The sequence below is a fragment of the Ursus arctos genome, unplaced genomic scaffold (genome assembly GCF_023065955.2).
Source record: "Ursus arctos isolate Adak ecotype North America unplaced genomic scaffold, UrsArc2.0 scaffold_34, whole genome shotgun sequence".
Lineage (NCBI taxonomy): Eukaryota > Metazoa > Chordata > Mammalia > Carnivora > Ursidae > Ursus > Ursus arctos.
Window position 1 is genome coordinate 2,616,593 of NW_026623030.1, and position 26,688 is coordinate 2,643,280.

At 52.3% G+C, this 26,688-nt stretch overlaps 1 protein-coding gene and 1 pseudogene across 6 annotated transcripts; one reads left to right on the forward strand and one right to left on the reverse strand.

Annotated features, from left to right (window-relative positions):
• Positions 1–305: 305 nt before the first annotated feature.
• LOC123000430 (39S ribosomal protein L9, mitochondrial-like) lies at positions 306–2,306 on the forward strand (annotated as a pseudogene).
• Positions 2,307–5,162: 2,856 nt separating this feature from the next.
• SLC2A11 (solute carrier family 2 member 11) lies at positions 5,163–22,959 on the reverse strand. Of its 6 annotated transcripts, none has more exons than XM_057306060.1 (12): positions 22,866–22,959; positions 18,623–18,721; positions 16,388–16,548; positions 12,875–12,999; positions 12,176–12,305; positions 11,428–11,576; positions 8,087–8,274; positions 7,887–7,997; positions 7,201–7,302; positions 7,044–7,119; positions 6,663–6,790; positions 5,163–6,431 (listed from the first exon to the last, which is right to left on the reverse strand). In XM_057306060.1, exons 1-12 carry the CDS (start codon positions 22,884–22,886, stop codon positions 6,231–6,233), a joined length of 1,491 nt encoding a protein of 496 aa, XP_057162043.1. In that variant the 5' UTR covers positions 22,887–22,959; the 3' UTR covers positions 5,163–6,230. The 6 variants fall into 6 exon arrangements, with proteins under 6 accessions (XP_057162043.1, XP_026343657.1, XP_044235881.1 ...); XM_026487872.4 differs by lacking the exon at positions 22,866–22,959 and adding an exon at positions 22,069–22,265; XM_044379946.3 differs by lacking the exon at positions 22,866–22,959 and adding an exon at positions 21,934–22,201.
• Between the last annotated feature and the right edge of the window lie 3,729 nt (positions 22,960–26,688).

Here is a 26,688-nt window from a genome sequence, read left to right on the forward strand (position 1 = left end):
TGAAGAGATGCTGCCCATCACATGTCATCAGAGAGATGTAAATTCAAACAGCAATGAGATATCACTAGCAGCTGTTCCATGGCCAAAGTCCAGAACACTGACACCACCAAATGCTGGACAGGATGTGGAGCCACGGGAACTCTCGCTCACTACCACTGGGGACGCAAAAGCCTACAGACACTTTGGAAGACGGTTCGGCAGTTTCTTACAAAACAAAGCATACTCTTACCCTATGATCCAGCAATCACGCTCCTTGGTATTTACCCAAAGGAGTTGAAAATGTATGTTGACGCAAAAACTTGCGCATGGACGTGTATAGCAACTTTGTTGATTACTGCCGAAACTTGGAAGCCACCAAGATGTCCTTCACTGGGTGAGTGGATAAATCAACTGTGGTATTTCCAGATAACGGAGTACTATTCAGTGCTAAAGAGAAATGGGCTAGCAAGCCGTGCAAAGACACGGAGGAACCTGAAATGCACATTACAAGTGGAAGAAGCCAGTCTGAAGAGGCTACATACTGTTTGATTCCAACTACAGGACATTCTGCAAAAGGAAGAATTCTGAAGACAGCAAAAACTCTGTGGGCGCCAAGGATCAGTGGGAAGGGAGGGGTGACTAGGGAGAGCAGAGAGGATTTTTAGGGCACTGGAAATACTCCGTATAGATGACACGGGTGGAGCATGTCACCATACATTTGTCCAACCCAGGGAATGTACATCATGGCCTTTGGGTGCTAACGATGTGTCCACGTACGCTCATGCATTGTACCGCATGGACCGCTCTGGTGTGGGATATGGATAATAAAGGAGGCCCTGCATGTGAGGGGGTAGGAGGTATATGGGAAATCTCTGTATTTTCCTCTCGATTTTGCTCTGAAATGAAAACTGCTCTGAAAAAAATAAAATCTTTTGAAACATTTTTTAAGATTTATTTATTTATTTTAGATGGGTGGGGGAGGGGCAGACAGAGAGGGAGAGAGAGAGAGAATCCCAAGCAGACTCCCCACTGAGCACAGAGCTGGTTGCAGGACTCGATCCCACAACCCTGAGATCATGACCTGAGCCGAAATCAAGGTGGGTCGCTCAACCGACTGAGCCACCCAGGTACCCCCAAAAGTACAATCTTTAAAAAAAAAATTGTGGACAGGCTCTCCCTCTGCTCTGTGAATGTGGTGGCAGCCTCGGGGAGAGCCCTGCTGTGAGGAGCAGTTGGGGGCTGCTGTGACCGCCACTGGCAGGGGCACCCCCCACCCAGAGGGGGACTTCAGCCTCTGTCACAGTCAGGGCACGGTCATCGTGGAGCACTGGTGGGAGGTGCCACTGGCCAGACAGGGCCGGGAGCCGCGCTGGTAGAGGACACGAAACAGGGGCTCAGAGGCAACCTGGAGCTCCTCCCCATGCAGTCGCTGGAAGGACTTGGAGTCTGGGTGACCTGGTCTCAGCGAAGAAATCTTTGGGCTGGAGTCCACTCCTCCCTCAAGGTCCAGCTGTATAGGCCTCCCCTGAAACTGAGAAACTGGTGGAGGAGGAGACATTGCCGAGACCAGAAGGAAACTTAGAGAAGGTCCAGAGCAGGGGAGGTGAGATGACAGTGAATTTCTGAGAAGCTGTCACCTGCCACTTCTTCAAAAATCCTGGTGTTGTGGTCAGCCCACACGCATTAAAGTCATCAGAAGAGGGGCGCCTGGCTGGCTCAGTCAGTGGAGCATGTGACTCTTGATCTCGGGGTTGTGAGTTCGAGCCCCACCTTGGGTGTAGACATTACTTAAAAATAAAATCTTTTTTTAAAGATGTTATTTATTTATTTATTTATTTATTTATTTATTTATCAGACAGAGAGAAAGAGAGAGCATGAGTAGGGGGAGCAGCAGGCAGAGGGAGAAGCAGGTTCCCCGCTGAGCCGGGAGCCCGATGTGGGGTTTGATTCCAGAACCCCGGGATCATGATCTGAACCGAAGGCAGGCACTTAACCAACTGAGCCTCCCAGGCGCCCCTAAAAGTAAAATCTTAAAAAAAAAATAAGTTACCAGAAGAGCTCCCCACACAGTGGGGCGAGTACTGGTGTGAGGTGATGGGAAATGGGCTTGGTGCTGTGAGGGAACCTATGTCTGTCGTGAGCTTTGAGAGGCCCAAGAGCAAAAGATACAAGGGCTGGTTAGCCAGCAAGCTGCCGAGGGGATGGCCCCCACCAGCTTCCAGACGACCCGAACCTACCCTCCCTCAAAAGCAGCAGAGCAGAATGGAGGAGCAGTGGAGCAAAGACGGGCCAGCACCCTGTTACCACTCCCAGCTCTGACCAAGTAGTGGGATTTTAGAGAGCGTATGGGGACGCTGGCCCACACCTCACGTCCGCGTTGACTCCTCCGTGTTTCCCACCTCTGTCTGACTCTTCCCACATCTGGCTTTCCTGGGCCAGTCCTGCTCACAGAGTACTAGGCTGTAGATTGAACAAGCTGAATATTACCAGATGGAAACAGTCTATACCGTTTAGCCTCTTCCTTCCCTGGAACTCACTGGAACAAATGGCAGAGCTTGACACCGTCTCCAGGACCGGGCTGATGCTCACACAAACTGAATACCCGTATCTCAAGAGGAAATAAAGAGGTTGTGTTCTTTTTATTATTATTATTTTGGAAGATTTTACTTATTTAGTCATCAGAGAGAGACCACAAGGTGGGGGAGCAGCAGGCAGAGGGAGCAGCAGGCTCCCCCCACTGAGGAGGGAGCCCGATGCGGGGTCCCATCCCAGGACCCTAGGATCATGAGCCGAAAGCAGATGCTTAACGGACTGAGCCACCCGGCGTCCCAGTTGTGTTCTTTTGATTTATTTTTTAGGCTTTGAAATTTCAGTGGCTCAGTATGTACGGGTTTATTTCATGCGGGCGTGATTTAGCATTGCGTCTTCATGTCTGTTTACAATTCCCTCAACTGCAAATGGCCCCACGTATGGTCTTTAAGTGTTCATGAGTATAAGTTGTTTTTTTTCCTTTTTTTTTTTTTCCTGAAAGGGGGCAGGACAGCCCTAGTCACACCTGCTACCCCAGTGGGGTCACCAAGACCACCCCCTCCACTCACCAGCGCCCTGGTTTAAACAATCTTATAGGGTTATAGTCAGCTTCCTGCAGGGCTCCTCACAGCCCTGACTTGTCTCCTTGGCAGGACAAGCCAGATGCGGCCCTCTGGCATCCGTCTCCCTCCCCAGCCTGACCAGACGGTCTCCTGCTCTGCTACAGTGCTCTGCGGGTCTCAAGGATCCTTAAAGCAGGGGTGTCTGTGGGCACAGGCCCTGGAAGCCCCCACGGGAGCCACGGCAGGACACAGCCACTCACGGCACCTCTTAGCCAGGAACACACACATTTGCCCAAGGACTTCCAGAAAGCCCTCCCCAGGGGCGCCTGGGTGGCTCAGTCATTAAGCGTCTGCCTTCGGCTCAGGGAGTGATCCTAGGGTCCTGGGATCGAGCCCCACATCAGGCTCCCTGCTGGGAGCCTGCTTCTTCCTCTCCCACTCCCCCTGCTTGTTCCCTCTCTCGCTGGCTGTCTCTCTCTCTGTCAAATAAATAAATAAAATCTTTAAAAAAAAAAAAAAGAAAGCCCTCCCCAGACAGACCTACAGAATGACCATTTCCAGAAAGAAGACCCTCCCCCAGTTAATCCCATTGTGCCAAAAGCTGGTGCCAGGCTCGTATACACGCACAGCTCTCTCAATCCTCCCAGCAAGCCTCATTTTATAGATGAAGAGTCAAAACCCAAAGCGTTTGGTGCCATGCTCGGCACTCCCAGCCGGAAGTCCAAAGGTAGGTCTGCTTGCTAAGTTGTGTGCGTCAGCTTTGATACATTTTAACTTTTTTTAAAAGATTTTTTTATTTATTTGAGGGCGGGGAGGGGCAGAGAGCATCTCGAGCAGACACAAGCTGAGCATGGTGCCCCACGCGGGGCTTGATCCCGTGACTCCAAGATCACAACCTGAGCCGCAACCAAGGGTCAGATGCTTAACTGACTGAGTCACCCAGCGCCCCAAATTTTAACTTCTTTAAAAAAAGAAGAGTGGACAAAAGATTTGAACAGATTCCTCACAGAAAACGCCGAACGGCCATGTTGAGCACAGGAAAAGATACTCAATGTTATTAGGATGAGCACTGTGAAGATTAGTCATCAGGGAAGTGCCGCCATTAAACCACCAGGAGAGGCCATGGCGCAGCCTGCGGCCAGCCTAGAGGAAAGAGACGGACAGGGCAGGTGCTGAGCAAGGTCTAAGCACCCGCGGCTCTCAGACATTGCTCGCGGGCATTTAAAACAGTATGATCGTTTTGGAAAATTTCTTCTATAGTTTTGTTTGTTTTTCTTCTATAGTTAAACATACATTCACTATTTCTAAAGCTTTTATTTTATTCATTCATTCATTCATTCATTCATTCATTTTTTCATGGGCAGCAAAGCAACGTTTATTGAGCGATAGTAAAGCTTATTAACCGATAGGGCACAAAGCTCCCAAAGAGGGAGGGGACCAGAGTGGGTTGCCCTTAAAGATTTTATTTTATTTTATTATTTTATTTTATTTTTTAAGATTTTATTTTATTTTATTTTATTTTATTTTATTTATTTTATTTTAAAGATTTTATTTATTTATGTGACAGACAGCCAGCGAGAGAGGGAACGCAGCAGGGGGAGTGGGAGAGGAAGAAGCAGGCTCCCAGAGGAGGAGCCTGATGTGGGGCTCGATCCCGGAACGCCGGGATCACGCCCTGAGCCAAAGGCAGACGCTTAATGGCTGCGCTACCCAGGCGCCCCAGATTTTATTTATTTATTTGAGAGAGAGAGAGAGATCTAGACAGAGCAAAATGGTGCGGAGGGGCAGAGGGAGAGGGAGAAGCAAACTCCCCACTGAGCAGGGAGCCTGACATGGGGCTGGATCCCAGGACCCTGAGATCAGGACCTGAGCCGAAGGCAGATGCTTAACCAACTGAGCCACCCAGGCGCCCTTAAAGCTTTTATTTTAGTCATCTCTACTCCCAGCGTGGGGCTTGAACTCATGACCCAGAGATCGAGAGTCACACAGTCTACCGACTGAGCCAGCCAGGCGCCCCTAAACATACATTTGCTATTAAACTCAGCAATTCATTTACCCAAAAGAAATGAAAACATTTGTCTACACAACAACTTGTGCAGGAATGTTCATCGCAGTTTTATTCATGATGGCCAAGATTCAGAAACAGCCCAAAATGTCCATCAGCTGGTAAGTGGCCAACAGATGACGATACATGCATACAGTGGAATTACAGCTCAGCGACACGGAGGAATATATACTCATACATGTGACAACATGCGTGAAGCTCAAAACTTTTATTTGGAGTGAAGCCAGACACAAATGCATACGAAAAGTATGGAATTATATTGAACTCTAAAAAAAAAGCAAATGCGACCTATAGTGGCAGGTGGCAGGTCAGCGGTCACCTGGGGCTGCAGGTGGGGGGGGGGGCTACCAATTACCAACGGGCACGAGGGAGCTTTTGGAGTGATGCGAATGTTCCACTTTGATTGTGGTGCTTGTTTCATGGGCATATGCATCTGTCAAAACTCCTCAAATACATACTTTGTTTTTTAGAGGTGGGGGTTGGGGAGGGGCAGAGGGAGAGGGAGAGAGAGAATCCCAACAGGCTCCGTGCCCAGTGCGGAGTCTGATGTGGGGCTCGATCTCACAACCCTGAGATCATGACCTGGGATGAAATCAAGAGTCGGACGCTTAGCTGGCTGAGCCACCCGGGTGCCCCGAGATTTTATTTTTAAGTAATCTCTACAACCAACATGGGTTTCAAACTCAAAAGCTCCGAGATCAAGAGTCACATGCTCTACCAATGGAGCCAGCCAGGCGCCCCCAGAAATTTTTTTCTGACCACCCTCCTGCAACCAGGTCAAGCTCCCTAGTATGCACACACTTGATAATCTGTATTTTCTCTCACTGCATTTCCCTGAGTTTGTGGTTGTTTTTATCGGTTTCCTGTTAGTTAACTGCCTCTAGACAGGGAGCACCAGCAGGTCCCAATCCCACCCCTCTGGCTCACCACAGATTGCTAAGCACCTGGCACCAAGCCTGCATGCAGTAGGTGCTTAATAAGCACTCAGTAAACAAATGAATGCGGGAACTAGGGAATGCAGAGGGCCAGGACCCTCGGCAGGAAGCAAAGGAGAGAGCAACAGCTGGACCCGGGCCCCCACCGTACGTACAGAGCTACAGCTCTGTGGACAGGATGACTTCTGGGCCCGTCCACTCGGGGCCCTGGCTCTGCCTAGGGAAGTTGAGTTTGTGCAGTTCCTTGGAGATCTCCAGGAAGGTCTTGCCTTTGGTCTCGGGGAGGAAGAAGCCAGTATAGATGGCCGCACAGACACAGACACCGAGGAAAGGCACATAGAGAAAGTGGGACAAGCCCTCCTGTGGGTGGAAAGAGACACAGAGACCTGGTGTGGCCCTGTTCAGCCACCAGACAGAAGGCCTCATGACAGGTGGTGATGAGGGATTTGTCCCCCTTGGTTCAGATGAGTCCCAACCCCTCCAGCCTCAGGCTCCCTGGATGGAGACCTCCCGCTGGGGCTCTCCCGCTGCTGACAGAGGTAAAACCTAAGGCTAGGGCCCCAATGTTGGGGGGAGGCAGGGCAGGCCTACCTTGAGGAAGGGAAACCCCAGCCCAACCAGGAAGAGCAAGGTCCACACGAGCGCCCCGGCGACCATATAGGCGGCAGGCCGGGCCTTCTGGTCAAACAGCTCCGTGGCCAGGATCCCCGTCACTCCGGCTAGAAGGAGGAGCGGGGACAGGGGGCTGCCAGCCGGGGCTCCCTGCCCAGCCTTCCCCCCACCTGTCCATGACATGGGAATGGGGACCCCTTGTCCTCTCCTCCAGGCATTCCCTCCCAGAAGCCTCAGTACAGGTAGGCTGGGGGGAGGGGCATGCGGGTGATAACTGCATTCACATCCACCCATCCCGCACGCAGACTTTCGAGTTCCTTCTGCAAAGCCCGAAGCCCTGGGTTCCTTGGGCCCACTCACCAGGGCCAACGCCAAAGCTGAGGACAAAGGCAAAGATGCAGGACATGGCCAGGTAGGGCATCCAGGGGAAGGAGCTCTGCAGTAAAGGGGCAGAGGGTGTGAAGTGAGGTGGAGATCAGGGTGTCCCAGGTCGCAACCCTCACTCCAGCCCAGGTACCTGCAGGCATAGTGCCACTGTGAAGACAGTTCCCCAGCAGGCCATCAGGCAGTACCCCCCTATCAGCAGCACGCGGCGGCCCACCCGCTCAATCAGCACACACTGCAAAGAAAAGGAGCCCTGGTCACTGACACCCCCCCCCCCCCCACTGGCGCTGGAAGCATGCTTTCCTTGGTTTGAAGCTGTTGGGGGGACAGTTAGGAACAGTTGATTGCTTCAGGAGATTAAGACATTATTAATTTTTTAAGACTTTACTTATTTGAGAGAGAGAGAGTGACTGAGCGAGAGAGCATGAGCAGCGGGGAGGGGCAGAGAAGAGAGAGAAGCAGATTCCCCGCTAAGCAGGGAGCCCCACACGGGGCTCAATCCCAGGACCCCGAAATCACCACGCGATGGGAAGGCAGAAGCTCAACCGACTGAACCACTCAGGCTCCCCTATTAATTTTTTAAGTATTAATTTGGTCACTCAACTTCATTCAGTTTCCTCATCTCAAAATGGTATTTTAAGTGCACGGCCAACAGTTGGTGCTCAATAAATGCTGGCTAAGTCACCCCATTTGGACACAGTGACCTAGAGTGGAAAAGGGCTCAAGGTAGAGGACTTAAGTCCTCCGAGTGTCAGCCCCCACGCCCCCCCTTCCCCGCAGGGCTGGTGGAGGGTCAGCCCGAGCCCACGACAAACTCACACTGAGGCAGGCCGCAAGCAGCTCGCAGCTCCCAGTCCCCAAGACGGCATACTGGACCTTCCCCTTGGGGATCCCCGCCTCCCGGAACACGGAGGAGGCGTACGCGTACACCTGGAGAGGAGGGGCAGAGGGGCGGGCTGCCAGCGGTCTGCGGGGTCTGCAGCATCCCGGCCCTGCGTGGGGGACGAGGGGAGCCTCACCGAGTCGTTCCCGCAGAGCTCCAAGGCACTGCCCAGCACCACGAGGCTCGTCACCTGCCTCCGCAGGCCGCGATCCTGGAACAGCTCCCACGGGCGCCGCGCGCGCTGGCCCTGGCAGGCGGCGCGCTCCTCCTCCAGCTCCGCCAGCTCCCCCGCCACGTTCGTGGTGCCCCGCAGCCGATGCAGGGCTGGGGCGGGGGTAGAGGGCGCTGAGCCCTGGTCCCCCAGAGTGAGCTCCCACCTCCAACTCCGTTCACCCTCTCTCTGGGTCCCCCTGATCAGATGGGGGGCTCTTCCCCTGTCCCTGTCATTTCGGGGCATCACGGACCAAACAAGGCTTTAGGGATGCTCTTCCCCTGTCCCTGTCATTTCAGGGCATCACGGACCAAACAAGGCTTTAGGAGCTCGGGTTCTGCAGATATATCAGACTGGACACAATTGCGGCAGATTGCCATCATCCAGCGTCCCCAATTCTCCACCCTTCCCTGTACCCAGGCCCTCTGCTAGGTGATTTTTGCAGCAGTCCCCACCAAACGGGCAAGTATGTATCCCGCCCCTTGGCATTGGGCTGTGCCATGTGACTTGCTCTGGCCAATAGAATGAGGCTGTAGGGAGGGTATGCAAATTCCAGCCCAAGCCTTAAGAGACCTTGCTCATTTCCTCTGCTCTTCTACCATCATCATAAAAAGGTGTGTTGGGGCTAGCCCACGGGTCCCAGGAAAAGCAGAGATGCCCAGCTGGGACCCTCCTAAATTAGCCAATGCCCAGCAGACCTGCACGAGCGCCCAAGACCAGTAAAGCCACCAGCCAGGCGCAGCCTACATCAGCCAACCCCAGAGAACTCACAGAGGCTCGAACTAAGTGATTGCTTCTTTAGTTTGCCACTGAGATATGATTATTAGGCAGCCACAGAAAACTGACGAATTAATTAACGGGTACCAGGACCGGTTGCTACCATTGTGGGACCTGTAATCTATGATACTGATTCCAATAACAGGCAGAGATGGTGAGGAGGTTGGAAAAATAGAAGCCTGGGTATGCCGGGCAGAATTGCGGAAGAAAGAAAACAGACCTTATCAACTCTCGTACTCAAGGGAAGAGATCCTTATGTGGTGAAAACATGAACTGGTTGCTTTTAACTGACTATTCTAAGCTTACTCTAAAGAAAACATGACGGGTGCCTAGGTGGCTAGGTCGGTTAAGTGTCTGCCTTTGGCTCAGGTCATGATCCCAAGGTCCTGGGATCAAGTCCTGCATCAGGCTCCCTGCTCAGTGGGAAGCCTGCTTCTTCCTGTAGCTCCCCCTGCTTGTGCTCTCTGTTTGTCTTATTTATTTATAAATAAATCTTAAAAAAGAGAGAGAAAAAGAAAAACATGAGTTCAAAAAGACCTTCAGAGGGAACAAGATTTAATTAAATTTAACATATTCTGGAACTCACTAGGTCGGTTTAATAAAAAAACAAAAACAAAAAGTAAATGTGTTTCTCATCTCTAGTACCTCCAGTTACCAAAAAGAGTTCCACGTTGAGTTCGGCCTGAAAGCAAAGATCAAATCCAAGCCCTGCCAGTGAGCCATGGACTCAGGGTAACAATCAAACTAAGGGTGTGGCTTATGCCAGTGCCTCGTAGACCCTCATGGCTGGAAAAGGGGCATCTGGGGGGCTTAAGGGTGTTGGCCCCAGCAGCCTGACATGCCCCAAATTCCAGTCATTCGGTCTTAAGAGGGAAGCATGTCTCTAAAAGACTGTGGGTGTGGCTTTTTGGCACATCGATCAAATACATAGAAAAATCACATTGTTTTTGAGAAAATCCTATTGACAAAAGGTCTGCCAGCCTGGATGAATAGGGGCCAAGACAATTTGAACTGTAAAGACTTCTGTGCCCCAACTTTCTATGAGTCCATTTACAATGTCCTCTTCAGAAGCTGTCAAGGAGGAGTATCCCAGAGGACAGAAGCTGGAACCTGAGGAAACCACGGCCTGGGAGCCCCTCCCAGGGGGCAGAGCCAGGACGTGATCACGGAACATTCCCTACTGGAAAGGCAAGGAGATCTGGCAGCGTTTTCCCAGGAGCACCTTAGCATTAAGGACCGGGACTGCTTTCTGCTCCCTTTGAAATGAGGGTTAGTTCTGGTTACACTGTCCTACTTTCACCATTGTGTGTTGAGTTCAGAGGGGCAGAAGACTTGTGTTTTTAGCTCCTAGGTCTCTGGATCAAGAGAAGGCACATAAAGACTTGATGTGATCTTTAGATCCTGGACAGGAAGACTGATGCCATGATCAGATGAGACTGTGGGGTCCCAGATGACGCTGAGCGTGTTTTGCACAGGGGAGGGATATCAGGAATAGCTGTGGCCACAACGATAGGCTGAGAAGGTGCATGAGTGGGCCCTGGTCCTCACCTTTCTCTAAATCCATGCCCTGGTCATGTGAGAGGATATGCCACTGATTTGCCCATCCCTCGACTTTGGGTTCAGTGACCTCGCTGATGGGCTGTTCACCGGCATGCGGAGCAGAGATTTGCAAAGTGCTCCTGCAGCTGGATATGCTTTCTTGGGGCCCTGCGGTCGCTGTGATAAGAACATCCCCGGGCTAGCCCGTTGGTACCAGAGTGAGAGGAGAGGCCTGCGCGGCAGAACTGAACGGCTCTGGCCCAGACCAGCCTGGACTGGCTCCCCGGGGATTCCCAGACACCGTGAGCCACGCAGCTGAGATCAGCGGTTATGCAGCCAGCCCAGCAAGTAGATGAGCAGACGACGCAATGATGGATTGTGTTAAGCCGGGGATTTGGGTATTGTTCTTGGGCATCATTATCACGACCACAGCCACTGAATCAGCCCATCGGCAGCCAGTGACAGGGTTTCGTCTTGCGTACGTGCTAGAGGGGAGGGCTGTTCATTGGCACCATCCTGCAGTTCCCAGAGGTCGGGGCCAGGTCTGCTCTATCCCGCTGCCTTGGCACTTAGGACAGCTCCTTGGTAAAGACTTTTGTGTTTGTTTTTTTTTAGAGATTTTATTTATTTATTTGAGAGAGAGAGAGAGAGAGAGTATGAGCAGGGGGAGGGGCAGGGGGAGAGGGAGAGAGAGAAGCAGATTCCTTGCTGAGTGCAGAGCCGGACCCGGGCTCAATCCCAGGACCCTCAAATCATGACAAGGCAGACATTTACCCAACTGAGCCACCCAGGTGCCCCGATAAAGAGTTTTGAAGAGATGGATGGATGGCACAAAAGTGAGGGAGAGCATTTCCCTGATAAATGAAACCCAAGAAATGAGGATTCACATGCTGTGGACAGATGTGCCTCTGGGTCAAGGGTGGTCTGGGGACTCAAGGTCAGGGACTCACCTGCCAGGCAGGCCTCGGTGTCTCCACGGTCAATGAGGAGGTAGCGTGGGCTCTCAGGGAGCAGAGGGAGGGAGGCAAGCTGGAGCACCCCAGGCACCAGGCAGCTGGCCAGCAGCAGGGGCCAGGCCCCTGGGTCACCCAGGAGCTCCCTGGGGAGGCAGAGGAGAGGCCGGAGCAGATGCTTCCTTGCCAGAGCCCTGCCCACTAGCCCCCTACTCCCCTGACCTCCCCACCCCCCCTCCCGTGGGGTCCCCTGCCTGCCCGCCCTCCTGAGGGCAGAGGACCTGTATTGCTCTCCGCTTCTTTCTAACCAGTTGTGGGTCTGGACGCCAAGATCCCTCCCATCCCAGGTAGGGTCCCAAGATAAAGCAGGGCCACGGCCCCACCCTATCTATAGCAACTCCTCTTTCAGGGCTCCAGGCTCTGCCCTCCCCTCTCTTTTCTGAGATGACCAGAACACGCTCTCCTTTAAAAGCCCAAACGTTCACCCTCTCTCTTGTTAAGGACTGTTCTTTGCTCCCTGATCTAGAGAGAAGGGAAAATGGTGATTCACACTGATGGACGGTTGAGTAATACCCGTTTTGGGCATTGGCCAGATGGGTGTAGACAGGATTTCAATACAAAGATGATTTCTTAAGTCAAAGAAGCGACACCTTAATACACTTCATGGACAGAGGAGAAATTGAGGTGAAGGGCTTTTTCTGGCACCCCTCAAACCACTCAGGGCTCATGGAGACAGGGTGCTTACCTGAGTCCGACCACCTGACCTATCACGATCCCCAGGGCGGCAAAGATGGCTGGGGTCATGGCCACGGCTCCTCGGAGCTCCTTGGGGGCACTTTCCCCCAGGTACATGGTCTGGACATTCATGCTCAAGCCTAGATGTGTGCATAGCCACTAAGTTTCAGAGTACTTTCTTTTCCAGGAATAGATAACTAATATGGACATAGACACCTGCCTGTATAAACATAGCCAGACAAGAGCGGATCTGCTGATGGGTATCCCTAAAAGCCCAGGTAGATGTGCTCCCTCACATGACATGCCCCAGAAAGTGAGGAGCCCCTAACAGCCTACTCTGCTCCGTAGGGAAGATCTGAGAACTCACCCTTGATGCCTTTGTACCTTGGCTGCCAGGAAGCTCCTGGCTTAGAGTGTGGCTCAAATAGGGGACCTCTGTTAGCATAGGCTTGGGGATGTCTGTATTCACACCCCTGTACAACTTTTTCCTGTTTCCATATCCACTTTAAGCGTCTAGTTCTATGAGCCTTTTGAGATAAGCCATCTTGCAAAATAATCATTTTGCAAAAGAAGAGGTGGGCCTGAGTGGAAAACGTGAAGGAAGAGAATGCATGAATGCATGAAAGAAATAAAGAGAACGTGTGAGTGGATAAATGGAATAGGTGAATGAGTAGGAAGAGAGGCGGGATGAGCTGTCCTGTCCCCATACCTGCGCTGACGCCCACGAGCAGCCTGCCCAGCACGAGCATCTCGAAGGAGCCTGCTCTGCGGCTGAAGCCAAACAGGATCGCCGCGGCCGCCACGAAGACGTTATTCGCCAGGAGGGACTTCTTCCTGGGGGGAAGGGGAACACAGGCAAGAGAGGCTTGGGTTCACTCTGAGGGGGACTCTCCCTGGGAACCCCTCTTTGCAGCTCCAGCCAGCTCCACTCAGACCTGCATGTGCACATGCGTGAGCTGCGTCAAGGAGCCTAAGCTACACAGACGGAAGTGACCGCTAGCTACATGCCTAGGACCACCCATGGCACGCCTTGAAGGCCACACTCCCACACCCCTCTCCCAACATCCCCAAGTTACTCTCCTTTCTGCCCGCACCAAGCTTGAGATGACAACGTTTGTATTTTATGCTTCATCTGAAGAGAATGCTTCACTGCTTTCCTCCCACTCCTTTGTAAGATGAGGGGCCTCATACCTGATTTCTCAGACTCAGTAAAACCATAGAGAAGAAGAGCAGGGACTTTCAGCGTAAGGGAGATGCACTGAAAGCCAAGTACAGTCCCCATACATTTTCTTCCCTGTATTGTAGAGTCACTTCTCAGAACTTTCTGGCTGGCTGGGTGGCCCATGCCTAGTTCAGTGGGACAGACTGCAGCCCAGGGAGTGGCCACTAGAAACGTCAGCTGCTCCACCATGATGACGCATCAGCTCTGGGTTCCTGATACTGAGCACAGAAGTGCTGTCATACAGGTCGTGGGAGAGCTCATGGACCAACAGGGACACCGGATGCTAGAGGAGGCCAGTATTCTGCTCAAAGGCAGCGGCACATTGGCGAGAGGATACGAACTAAAGCGTAGATCCCCTGTGTCCAGAGAATGGAGACTGACATAGATCATAGCAAACTTGGTCCAGCGGTAACTCCAATTGCAAACTGGATATGGTTTCCTCGATGTTGTAAATTAATAAAGTACTTCAGTTGTGGAGTATTTATTTGGTAAATGCATTTTCCTCCGTTTCCATACCCAGACAACACCGGAAACACTTAGCTTTCACCTGGCAGGGGCAGTAATACACTTTACTGACCCGCCCGAGACTAGAGCGGCTCTCCAGCTCGGGGCCGCGGTCCCTTCCGCAGGGCATCCTGCCGGCCTGCTTCTGTGATGACTTTCTGCTGAAAGGGCAAGGAGACCGGGCGCCAGGAGAGCACACCGGAGGCCTTGTAAGGCACACGTGTGACAAAGAGCGGAAACTTCACACTGAGGGGGCCGCTCCATCAGTGAAGTTCCTGAGGCTCGTCAGCCTATTTCCTCCGAAGTGCGTGAGAAATCACTGCCCTCCCTCGAAGAGCAATGGTCAAATCTTAGAAAGCATCTTCCATTTTGAGAGAATCCCACACTCTGGCACACACCAGGTGATTTGAAAACCTGGCAGCTTCGAGGGGAGCTGAGCACAGAGTATTCTCCACTGGGTCCACTCTAAGTGCACAGAGCTCTGCCACTTGCCTCTTTAGACCTAGGAGAGCCCATCGTGCTCCAAGTGACGGTGGCAGCTATCTAAAAGGAGAATCACAGGGGCGCCTGGGTGGCACAGCAGTTAAGCGTCTGCCTTCGGTTCAGGGCGTGATCCCGGCGTTATGGGATCGAGCCCCACCTCAGGCTCCTCCACTATGAGCCTGCTTCTTCCTCTCCCACTCCCCCTGCTTGTGTTCCCTCTCTCGCTGGCTATCTCTCTCTGTCAAATAAATAAATAAATAAATAAATCTTAAAAAAATAAAAAAAATAAATTAAAAAAAAAAGGAGAATCACAACGCAAGACCTAGAGTTTTGGAGCAAAGCCACTTTACTTCAGTGAATTACCATCCTCTTAATTAGCAATAACCCTGGCCTTGTTGGTAGTCCCCACGCCAGACTGTAGGACCCCTGGTGGCCATGTATCCATATGACACGCCTATGTTAAGGTTGGGTGTGCCCGGTAGCACTTGGTCACTATTTCAGTGATGCCCCATGGGGGCCGCAACGTACTCATGTCAGCATGCCTACTTTTACATACTGCTACCCTTCTCCCAGGGCACACCAGGGGTGGGAGCTAATTCCTTCTCTTTTGCAGGAAAAGCCTAAATTTGTTTGGGAATGTGCCCCTACCCCTTAAGGTTCAGGTAAGAACCCGACCATCCAACCCAGACGTGGTGATCCCGTTCCCTATGCTCGTGACCCGGTGCTGGGCAATGAGACATGGCACCTTTTTTGAAAAGTTTTTTTTTCTTTCTTTCTGATATAAAGCATCAGCCAGGAAGAAATCCCCCTTCTGCTAGATAATGTTGCCTCTGAGTGAGGCACTATCGTAGGCTTCCGGCTGACGAGACAAGGCTCTGAGTGTCTCCCTCAGGGAGAGGTGAATACATATGCTGGTGTATATGACGGGATGCTTGAGGAATGTTAGAAGGGGCACGTGTAGAGCTGATACACGGGAGAAACGCGTCTACACGTGCAGGGCGGCCAGCAAAGGGGTGGACTGTGGGAGCCATGTGCTTTTTCCTCCCAGCACTGCTTCACAGGTGCAAACGTGTGACCCACGGGGGGTCAATACCCATCTGTCTTGCCGGATTCTGAATCGTGAATGAAGACATCGGAGCTAGAATGCAGTGGGAGCTGATGCACTGTAAAGGCACCCTCCCCGGGAGGACGGTCCAACGTTGGGGCTGTTGAGATCCTCAGCACCGCCGTGGAGCCTGCCCTTTGTCAGACCCGACTTCTGAGTATTTCTTTTCATTCTATGAGCTGCTCCACGATCTTTCCGGTTATTACAATTTTTGATCAAGTCAGTCCAAGCCTGTCTTTCTCTCTCTCCCTCCTCTTTTAAGTAGACTTTTTATTTTTTATTATATTTTTTATTTTTAAAGTAGGCTCCACACCATGTGGAGCCCAATGTGTGGCTTGAACTTACGACCCTGCAATCAAGGCCTGAGCTGAGACCAAGAGTCAGATGCTTAACCAACTGAACCACCCACATGTCCCTTAAGAAGACTTTTTAAAAAATTGTATTCAAGTTAAGCTCCCTGCCCAACCGGGGTCTCAAACTCACAACCCTAAGATCAAGAGTCCCATGCTCCACTGACTGAGCCAGCCAGGTGCATTCATTCATTCATTCATTCATTCATTCAGTATGAGCCTGTCTCTCTTATTTGCACACCAAGAACTCCATCAGTTGGATTCAGAGAGGGGAATGAGGCCTGAAGAGGAAATACTAGTTTACGGCCCAATAGCAGTTGCTGGCGGACATGGAACTGGAGACCAGGAGTCCTCCCTCCCTCAGAGCACAAGCCTCCTCCCTCTACCAAATCCGCCTAGAAATGTGACCCTTATGATGAAACTGCTGGTAGGGTAGGAGGCTGGGGGCGTGCAGAGCTGGCCTGGGCCTACAGGGCCTCTTCCTTCTCCCACCTTCCTCAGCCTGCAGACTGGGGCGCCTCTCATTAAGGGGCATCGGGGCACCCACAGAGTACTTACCTTCCCAGCATGACGGCCAGGGGCCCGGCAAGCAGTGCTCCAAAGAGGCCCCCCAGGGGGTACAGAGACACAATGAGGGACCACACAAACAGAACTAGGTGATCGGGCAGTGGCTGGCCGGTACGCGCCCACCATGTCTCATTGATGAATTCCTGAATGTGCTGTGGACAGAGAAGCCAGTCAGCCTCCCAGGGACAGGCCCGACAGGCTAGGCCTCCTCCCCCACAGCGCTCTGCCTCTGCAGAGCAGGCGCCAGGGCTGCTGGGCGGTACTGCTCCCCGAAAAAAGAAAAAAAAAATACTGCTCCCCAGCTGTGGGGCAGGAACAGAGTCACCTGAGCTCCTACTGCGTGAGGGTACCGGGCAGGGGTCCTTCACATACAGTGTCTCCCGGAGCCCAGTGCTGGCCGGTCTCTGTTTGCCCTTCAGTGTCCACGATCACCCCTCGGACCCCCACTTTTGGCCCAAGAATCCACCTGCATGGCTCACATCAGTGCGCCCCCTGCTAACTGGCTTTCTGTAGGACTTGGCCAATGGTGAGCACCAGCAGGACATGAGAGAGAGGCAGGAGGGTTGTTTGTTTCTGGGTCCCCTCAGGCTGGGGGTCACCTCAGGCTGGCTGTGACACTTAACCAAACATCACCGCTCCTTTCAAGGGGTCCTATGCCACACGGCTCTTTCCTTCCAGTGTTGGTAACTGTTCCTTCCACATGTCCCTTTGGGGGTAGGGGCAGTAATGACCCCGGCATTACTAAGCTCTCCCTGGTCTGGCGCGTTCTCGCTGCCACACTCAATCTGTAAATTGTCCCTTGTGGCATCTAAACCGACCTGACTTATCTGGACTGTGCCACCTGTTTCCCTGGGACCCCGACTCTGACAGCCCTTAGAAGTGTTCTGTTAGGTACACATCACTCTGTTCACTGTTTAAACTGGGGACTAGACCCAGAGAGGTGAAAGGACTTGCTCACGACCTCAGCCACAGGTCAGGGCTGTAGCGGGTGGTCAGGACACCCCAGGCCCCCACCCCCAGAGCTGCGGTTCTAGGTAAGTGAACAGAGGCCACGGGGTTAGGAATGACTGTACTCGGGGAAGACCCAGAGACACTTCATTGTCCGACTGGTCTCAGGCCTCCCAACGGGATGTGAGGGAGGACGTGAGGACAGCAGTGGGTTTAGGGGTTGGGCCAGCTCTCCTCTGCTCAGGCCAGCTCAGGGTAATGGCTGTCAGCCTGGTGCCTGCCAGGTTTCTCTGGGGGAAGGACCATTTAGGGGAGCTGGGACCAGGCCCAGCCTCTCCTGCCCTTGGCTGGAAATCCATTTGGGGGATAGGAGGAGCCTCTGAGGCCAAGAAAGTCCCTTGGGCCAGCTCGGCGCCAGGTGCTGGGGGCACAAGGATGACTCAGACACTGAGAACAGACCGGCAGGAGGATAAGTGGGCCCCACACAACCAACATGCAATCGGAGTGGGGACAGCCTGCAAGAAGGGCTGGGAGGGAGGGGTGACTTCCAGCCGGGGTCAGGGCGGGAGGCTGTCGAAGGAAGGCTTCAGGATGGTGATGGTGTTTGGGGGTCCTTAGGGGCTTCTGTAGGTGCAGCGGAGAGGGCTTCCCAAGCACAAGAGGCTTAGAGAGAGGGCTGTGTGCATTTGGGGAACTGCATTTAACTTGCTTTGCTAGTGGGGTTCTGGGAGTGAGGGTAGGATACAGGTGGCCAGCTTCTGCTCTGAGGAGGCCTTGAACTTCAGGTGGGTGAGTCTGTTCCTCCTGTAGGCACTGGGCACTCACAGAGTGTTTCTGGACAGGGGAGGGGCTTGGTCAGGCTTGCGAGGCTGAAGGCAGGGAGGCCAGCGAGGAGGCTAAGCCAGGGATCCAGGCAGGAGAGACGGGGCCTGAACTGGAGTCGTGGCAGAGACACAGGGAGGAATGGCTAGCTAGTGGTAGTTAGGAAGGGCTCGGTGTTTGGGGGCAGGGGGCGGAGTCAAGGCTGACCCCCAGTGAACCGGGAAGACAGTAGAGTTGTCTGCTGACATCAGGGACCCAGGAGGACATGCAGGTTCAAGGGAGGATGTAGAGCTGGGTTTGAACCTGGACCTGCAGGACCTGTGCACCAGCTCAGCGAAGGTGCATGCGGGGGCGGAAGCACCACCGGGTGGATGCTGCCCTGAGCCCCACAGCGGGCATGTTAGCCCTCACCCCGCCCCCACTGGGATGGTGACAGTGGGCACAGAAAATACATACCAAAGTCGGGGCATTGATGATGGAGAGGTTGTAGCCAAATTGAAAAGTCCCGCCAATGCCAGCCGCACAGATGGTCAGGAGCAGGACCCTGCCCTGAATCTGAGGAGAGAGGGGAGGACACAGAGTGACCTTTTTTTTTTTTAATAAAGATTTTATTTATTTATTTGACAGAGAGAGAGAGACAGCGAGAGAGGGAACACAAGCAGGAGCAGAGGGAGAAGAAGCAGGCTTCCCGCCGAGCAGGGAGCCCAATGCGGGGCTCGATCCCAGAACGCTGGGATCCATGACCTGAGCTGAAGGCAGATGCTTAACAACTGAGTCACCCAGGCGCCCCACAGAGTGACCTTTAACAGCCTTCACCTCCCTCCCAGGGCTGGAACCTACCGATCACAGCATTGCAATCTAGGGGAACCAGGCAGTGATGTTTCCACTTGGCAAATGAGGCAGCTGGCGCACAGAGGACAGGGGTCACCCAGGTCACACGGCCGGGGTAGCAGGGGAACCCGACTCCCGCTCTGAGCGCAGGACCCCGCTGCCCCCTCCCCCTCCTCCCCCATCAGCATTTCCCCCGAAACAGACAACAGCTCTCTGGCCCTCCGTGCCAGGCTGTCCCTGGGCACGGCTGCCCGCTGAGGTTCCGGAGCACATGCTCTGAGCTGGGGCCCCCGGAGAGTGAAGCTGTGCCCCTGGCAGGACTGGAGCCACCCAGCCCCAGTGGCCTGCCCCAGCACAACATTCTCCAACAGACTGGCTGCGCCTCCTCTCACCTGCCAGCCTGTTCCCAGTAAGGCTAACGGAAGGGGCTGCATGGACCTCTATGTGTGGGTACTTGTGGGGCATATGAGGCAGCAGAGTGGCCGCAGCTGGCGGCTGTGCTTGGGTCCCCATGCCAGCTCTGCCCCTACTCACTCGTCCTCTCTGAGTCACTCGGACCTGGAAATGGTCATGCCTATTTCCAGGTGATGGGGGGTGGTGGGCAGCCAAGGTACACGTGTGTGGTACACGCTTGGTACAACACAGAACAGTTTTCACCCCCGTGCAACGCCCTTAGAGATGGAGGGAGAACGCTCCAGAGCTCAACCCTCGGAGGTCCTGTCTCCTTAGGTCAGTGTATTTTTTAGGGATTCTCAATTTCATTAGTATTTTTCCTCTTCTAATGACAAAATAACATGCTTGTTAAAATGTTCGAAATTTCAGTATATGCCGAAAGTTCTCCGCTGACCCAAAGGCACAGCATTGAATTGCTCCTCTTGCATACTTCCCTAGGCGTGCACAAAGTTGGTGACCGTGCAAAAACCAAACCGTTGATCTTTTCCTAGTAAATCACACCGCCTTCTCGTTCTAGCAAATCACCCTGCAGATCTGAAGTCCTACAAGTCCATTTATGACTTTTTTAAGTATTTACATATGAGTTTCATGGCGGAAGGATGTTTGGCTAAAGATTTTCAGAAGAATTTCCGGAACCTGAGGACTATTTATTCATTTTATCCAACACCCAGTGCCTGTCCCAGCTAGGAACTGTGCTAGGGGCAGACAGCCGGGCGAAAAACTGATGTGCATTCTCCATTTGGTGAGATACTGTGCTGGCAGCGGGGAGGCTGAGGAAGGGGCTCTGGAGGGCAGGAGCTTGCCAAGGACCTCGCCACAGTCTAGGGACAGGTCCATCAGAGGACCTGCCCACAGTTCCCGTAAGGCCTAAGTAACTTCCCTCTGGAAGCCAGAAGCGGAAGCCAGGAGAGGACCCAGGACTCTGGTCTTACTGGAGTCACATTAAAGCTCCATGTGGGCTCCATGGAGGTGAGCTTTCCACTAAGATAGAGGATCTGCAGGAAGCACCAAGAGAGGGGTGCCTGGGTGGCTCTGTCGGTTCGGCTCAGGTCATGATCCCAGAGTCCTGCGATCAAGCCCCTGTTTGGCGGGGAACCCACTTCTCCCTCTCCCTCTGCCTGCCACGCCCCCTGTTTGTGCTCTTTCTCTCCTTCCCTCTGTCAAATAAATAAATAAAATCTTAAAAATAAAAAAAAAAGAAAAGAAAAGAAAAAAGGAAGCAGCAAGAGGTGACTGGCTCAGTTGGAAGAACATGTGACTCTTGATCTCAGGATCATGGGTTCGAGTCCCAGGTTGAGTGTAGAGATTAGTAAAAAAAAGAAAGAAAAATCAATAAACTAAAAAAAAGAGAGAGAGACACAGAGCCTGATGACAATTGAGCCCACAGGGCAGGAGATGCTGGCAGGTCTCCAAGATAGCAGGAAATCTTTTTAAAAGATTTATTTATTTATTTGAGAGAAAGAGAATGAGCGGGAGGGGCGGAGAGAGAGGGAGAGAGAAGCTCAACCCGATTCCATGCTGAGTGTGAGCCCCACACCGGGCTCGATCTCAGGACTCTGAGATTAGAACTCGAGCCAAAACCAAGAGTTGGAAGCTTACTGCACCACCCAGGCGCCCCAGGAAATTATTTGATTCACTGAGATCATGCATGGAGATTGCCTAGTCCTGTGCCTGATCATGAAAAGCATTACAACATTAGCTATGACTGTGGTTATCAACTTGGTGAACAAATATTTCTTGCCTCCCTACTGTGGACAATAAACCAACTGTTCTAGGCGCTTCCAATAGAACCAGTGGGACAGGAGACAAAACCCCTGACCTCACAGAGCTTTCCTTCCAACGTGGGGGAGCGAGGGACAGGGAAGACGGCCAATAACAACATGAACAAGGAAAATGTACACTATGTCAGCTGGTGTGATGGAGACAAAGCAGGCAATGGTGCGAGGGAGTGTTTGGAGAGGGTGGTCAGGGAATAGGCCCTGTGAAGGTGACATCTGCACAAGGACTTGAAAGACATGGGGGAATGTGCCATGCAGGTATTTGCAGGAAATCAGTGCAGGCTGGCAGAGGAGTGGGAGGACTGGGGGTACGGGGGAGGGGGAAGGGGCACCAAAGATGGGTGGTGGGTGGCGTGGACGTTCTCTTCTGGCTGCCCCCACTTCTCTGTGAAGCAGGGCTCAGAGGGAGCGTGGAGGAGGAAATGAAGGTTGGGGAGTGAGGCGAGGGTGGGGAACAGTGGCAGGAGGAGGTGAGGCGACCAGGACCGCAGTGCCCAAGGGCTGCTGCCTCTCCGGGCGTGTCCGACCCGCCAGAGGACTCCAGAACAGCGCGGGCAGCGCCAGGGTTCCTGCAGACACGTGACCCCATGCAACCTTGCACTGGCCCCCAGGCCATCCCTGCGCACGACCTCCTGCTTCTGTCCCTCTGAGCCCAGCACCTAACTCCACTGGACAAACAAGCGCCAGCTATTTTTATACACTGACACCTCCGTTCAGCCTTCCAGAGTGACTGCGCCCATGCATTCATGCCGGTCTGCAATCCCTCGTCGGAAACGCCAGGGCCGGGCGCGTTTCGGAATTCAGACCTTTCCCGATCGCAGGAGGGCATCGAGCACGTACACATTTCTCCAGCATTCGCTGCGACACCGGGTTTGTGATACACAGCTGCCGCTGCCGGAGCCGCGCAAGTGCAAGCTCACGCGCGCCGAGAGTAGGGAAGCGCCGTCATCGCCGCAGGACCCTAGCCACCGCCGGGGAGGTGCATGCGCAGCCGGCGTTGTAGCAGCGCTTGCCCTCTTAGAGGCAGAGGCGGGTGCGCAAGCGCAGTGGGTGTTGAGAGCAAAGGGCTCGCGGAAAGAGCACCTATGCGCGGAGCGCAAGCCCGGAACGTCGGCGCAGGCGCACAGGGCGCTTAAGGGGTGTGAGGCGCTTCCGCCGTCACCTGGGAACCAGGCCCAAAGGGCCGTTACTGTTCATCCTCCCTCTCGCCCTTTCCGTAGCTTTGAGGCTGAAAAGCCACACACTCCTTGGTCTGCCGAGCCTCTGCAAACCGGCAGGGAACTCTGGTCCGAGGTCACCACGGCCAATCCCGTGCAGTCGCCCGGGGAAGTCCCAGAGAGCTCCAGATTCACCCGAAACCCTGCCCTGGCCTCTCGTCCTCTTTCCCGCTGCCGTCCCCGGTGTGATGCCGGGTCCCAGCCTCGTTCCCCCTCGGACCTCCGCCGCTGCCCCTCCCGGCCCCTCCCCCCCTTCCTTTTACCCCCCTCAGGCCCTCCCCCGACCACCACCAGGGCGCGGCAGCCCCCAGTCCTGGGGAGGCCCCTGTCCCCACCAACGTCCCCCCCCCCCAATCCAGGTGTCCCCACTCCCGACCCAGTGGAAGGGCAGAATTAGGAGGGACTGAAGAGTAGACCCACCAGTCTCTGGAGCGCTTTCATCTCAGTCCTGGCAGAGCCGGTGATTTGGGTGCAGAGAGGAGAACCGGTTTAGGGTTGATGGCATGAGAGGCTGGCCCTTGGAGGTAAGGAACCACAGGGTCCACTAGGCCTGGTTAATCTTTTATTTCTCAGGGCTTCTCAGACCCTGCATAGAATCCAGGACGTGGATAAAGGCCAAACCGAAACCAGACTTGCCAAAGACGCTCTTTGCAGTCATAGAAACACACCCGAAAATGGCCTTAGGAAGCCCTTTGAGCAAAGACTGTGATAGGACATACACCAGAATGGAGACTGCAGTATCTCTTTTGCTCTTGCCTGGTTTTTGTTTGATTTTTGCTGCTCTGAACTTTTAAAAAAAAAATAATATATTTTTAAATTTTTTTAGAAAGAGAGTGAGCTCGCGGGAGTGGGAAGGGACAGAGAGAGAGAGAATCCCAAGCAGGCTTCTCTCTCAGCGCCCAGCCCAACTGGGGGCACCATCACTAGACCCTGTGATCATGACCTGAGCCAAAATCAAGAGTCGTTTGTGTAACTGACTGAGCCACCCAGGAATCCCTGCTGCTCTGAACTTTTAAAAACTTCTACAAACAGAGCCCCATGGGTGGCTCAGTCGGTTGGGCCTCTGCCTTTGGCTCAGGGCATGATCCCTGAGTCCCGGATGGAGTCCCGCCTCCAGCTCCTTGCTCTCCCTCTGCCTGCTCTGCCTGCTGCTCCCCCTGCTTGTACTCTCTCTCTCTGACAAATAAATAAAAATCTTTTAAAAAAATGATTTTCTAAGAACACCTGCATTTTTAAGGAAAAATACAGTAAGATAGGAGCAGTTGCTAATTGCATGAGTTCTCTGCACCTGTTGAGATGATCATATGGGTTCTACTTTACTGTTTATGAGCTCAGTTACATCAATAGAGTTTCTAAGGGTAATTAGTCCTTGAATTCTTGGGATAAACACAACTTGCTCACACTGTTGTAACTGTTGCTATTAACAACACATCGTTGGTTTCGGTTGCTAATACTTTATTTAAATAGATTCCTTTCCTTCCAAAAAACAAAAGCAAAAACAAAAACCATTCCCCCCCGCCCTGCAAATAGCTGTCTTAGTCAGTTGGGCTTATGGATATTTTGAGGTGGGTCGCCTAATGGACCTCGTTTGTATTCAGCAAGGGGGTATGTGGTCACTGTGTGCCCTTCTACCTCAGGTGTCCGTTGCTCAAGTTGGTCGCCTAAAAGTGGCCTCTACAATAAATAAGGATAAGACATACAGGTTTCTTATGAGGATTTAACATCATTAAAAATCAAAATCTAGTGGTACCTGGCCGGCTCCATGTTAGAGCATGCAACTCTTGATCTCAGTGTCATGAGTTCAAGCCCCATGTTGGGTGTGGAGCCTACTTTACAAATAGTAATAATAAAATTATAACATTAAAAATCTCGGGCACCTGGGTGGCTCAGTCGGTTAAGCATCTGCCTTCGGCTCAGGTCATGATCCCAGAGCCCTGGGATCAAGTCCCACATTGGGCTCCCTGCTCTGTGGGGAGCCTGCTTCTCCCTCTCCCTCTGCCTGCTGCTCTGCCTACTTGTATTCTCTCTCTCTGTCTGTCAAATAAATAAATAAAATCTATGTTAGGGATGCCTGGGTGGCTCAGTCAGTTAAGTGCCTACCTTCAGCTCAGGTCATGATCTCGGGGTCCTGGGATCGAGTCTGCATCAGTCTCCTTGCTCAGTGGGGAGCCTGCCATTCCCCCTGCTTGTGCACTGCCCTCCTATCTCTCTCTGTCAAATAAATAAAATCGTTTAAAAAAATGAGCATAAATAAAAGTCTATGTTAAAAGATACCATGAAAAGGTGAGACTAAAAGCTACCACATCAGAGAAGCTGTCCAAAAAAGTATTAGTATTCGGGATATATAAAGAAATCCTACATATCAATAAAAACAAGAAAATGGGCAAAATCTGTGAACAGAGAATTTATAAAACAGAAAGCAGAAGTGGCCAAAAAACACCGAAAAGATGGTCGCCTGCATCAGCAATCAGGAAATGCAAACTGGATCCACAGCAGAGTGTTGGTGTCACACTCAACAGACCGGCAGCTTCAGTCGGCCAACACCAAGGTGGCAAGGATCAGCTGGAATGGTCACTGGTGATGAACATGGAGATGGTGCAATGACGCCGGAGAGCAATTTGGGCAGATCTAGAAAATGGGAGTTGCAAACACCTGGCAACCCAGCCAATTCCAGCAGTTCCACTCCTGGGTCTGCCTGAAAAGAGGAACTCTTACTCCCATGCTCAAGAATTGACTGTTCGCAAAATTGGACAGCCACACGCAGAAGAACAAAACTGGACCATTTCTTTACACCATACACAAAAATAGACTCAACATGGATGAAAGACCTCACTGTGGGAAAGGAATCCAACAAAATCCTAGGAGAACCCAGGCGGCAACCTCTTCGACCTCTGCCGTAGCAACTTCTTCCTAGACACGTCGCCAAAGGTAAGGGAAGCAAGGGCAAAAATGAACTATTGGGATTTCATCAAGATAAAAAGCTTCTGCACAGCAAAGGAAACAGTCAACAAAACCAAAAGACAACCGAGAGAATGGGAGAAGATATTTGCAAACGACATACCAGATAAAGGGCTAGTATCCAAAATCTATAAAGAACTTATCAAGCTCAACACCCAAAGAACAATCCAATCAAGAAATAGGTGGAAGACATGAGCAGACACTTCGGCAAAGAAGACATCCATATGGCCAACAGACACATGAAAAAGTGCTCCATATCACCCGACATCAGGGAAATACAAATCAAAAGCATAATGAGATACCACCTCACATCAGTCACAATGGCTAAAATTAACAAGTCAGGAAACGACAGATGTTGGCGAGGGTGTGGAGAAAGTGGAACCCTCCTACACTGTTGGTGGAATGCAAGCTGGTGCAGCCACTCTGGAAAACAGTATGGAGGTTCCTTAAAAAGTTGAAAATAGAGCTACCCTATGACCCAGCAATTGCACTACTGGGTATTTACCCCAAAGATACAGACATAGTGATCCGAAGGGGCACCTGCACCCTAATGTTTCTAGCAGCAATGTCCACAATAGCCAAACTATGGAAGGAGCCTGGATGCACATCGACATGGATAAAGAGGATGTGACACACACACACACACACACACACACACACACAATGTAATATTATGCAGCCATCAAAAATGAAGTCTTGCCATTTGCAACAACGTGGATGGAACTAGAGAGTATTATGCTAAGCAAAATAAGTCAATCAGAGAAAGACAATTATCACATGATCTCACTGATATGTGGAATTTGAGAAACAAGGCAGAGGATCATAGGGGAAGAGAGGAAAAAATGAAACAAGACGAAACCAGAGAGGGAGACAAACCATACGTAAGAGACTCTTAATCTTAGGAAACAAACTGAGGGTTGCTGGAGTGGAGGGGGGTGGGGAGGATGGGGTGGCTGGGTGATGGACATTGGGGAGGGTCTGTGCTATGCTGAGCGTTATGAATTGTGTAAGATTGATGAATCACAGACCTGAACTCCTGAAACAAATAATACATTATGTGTCAATAAAAATAAATCACAAAAAAACTCAAAAAAAGATGTATTTATTTGAGAGACAGAGAGCATGAGTGGGGGTGGGGCAGAGGGAGAGAGAGACCCCCATCAGACTCCCTGCTGAGTGTGGGGCTCCACAAAGAGCTCCATCTCAGGACCCCGAGATCATGACCTGAGCCAAAATCAGGAGTCAGACGCTCAACGGACTGAGCCACCCAGGTGGCCCTGGGTTT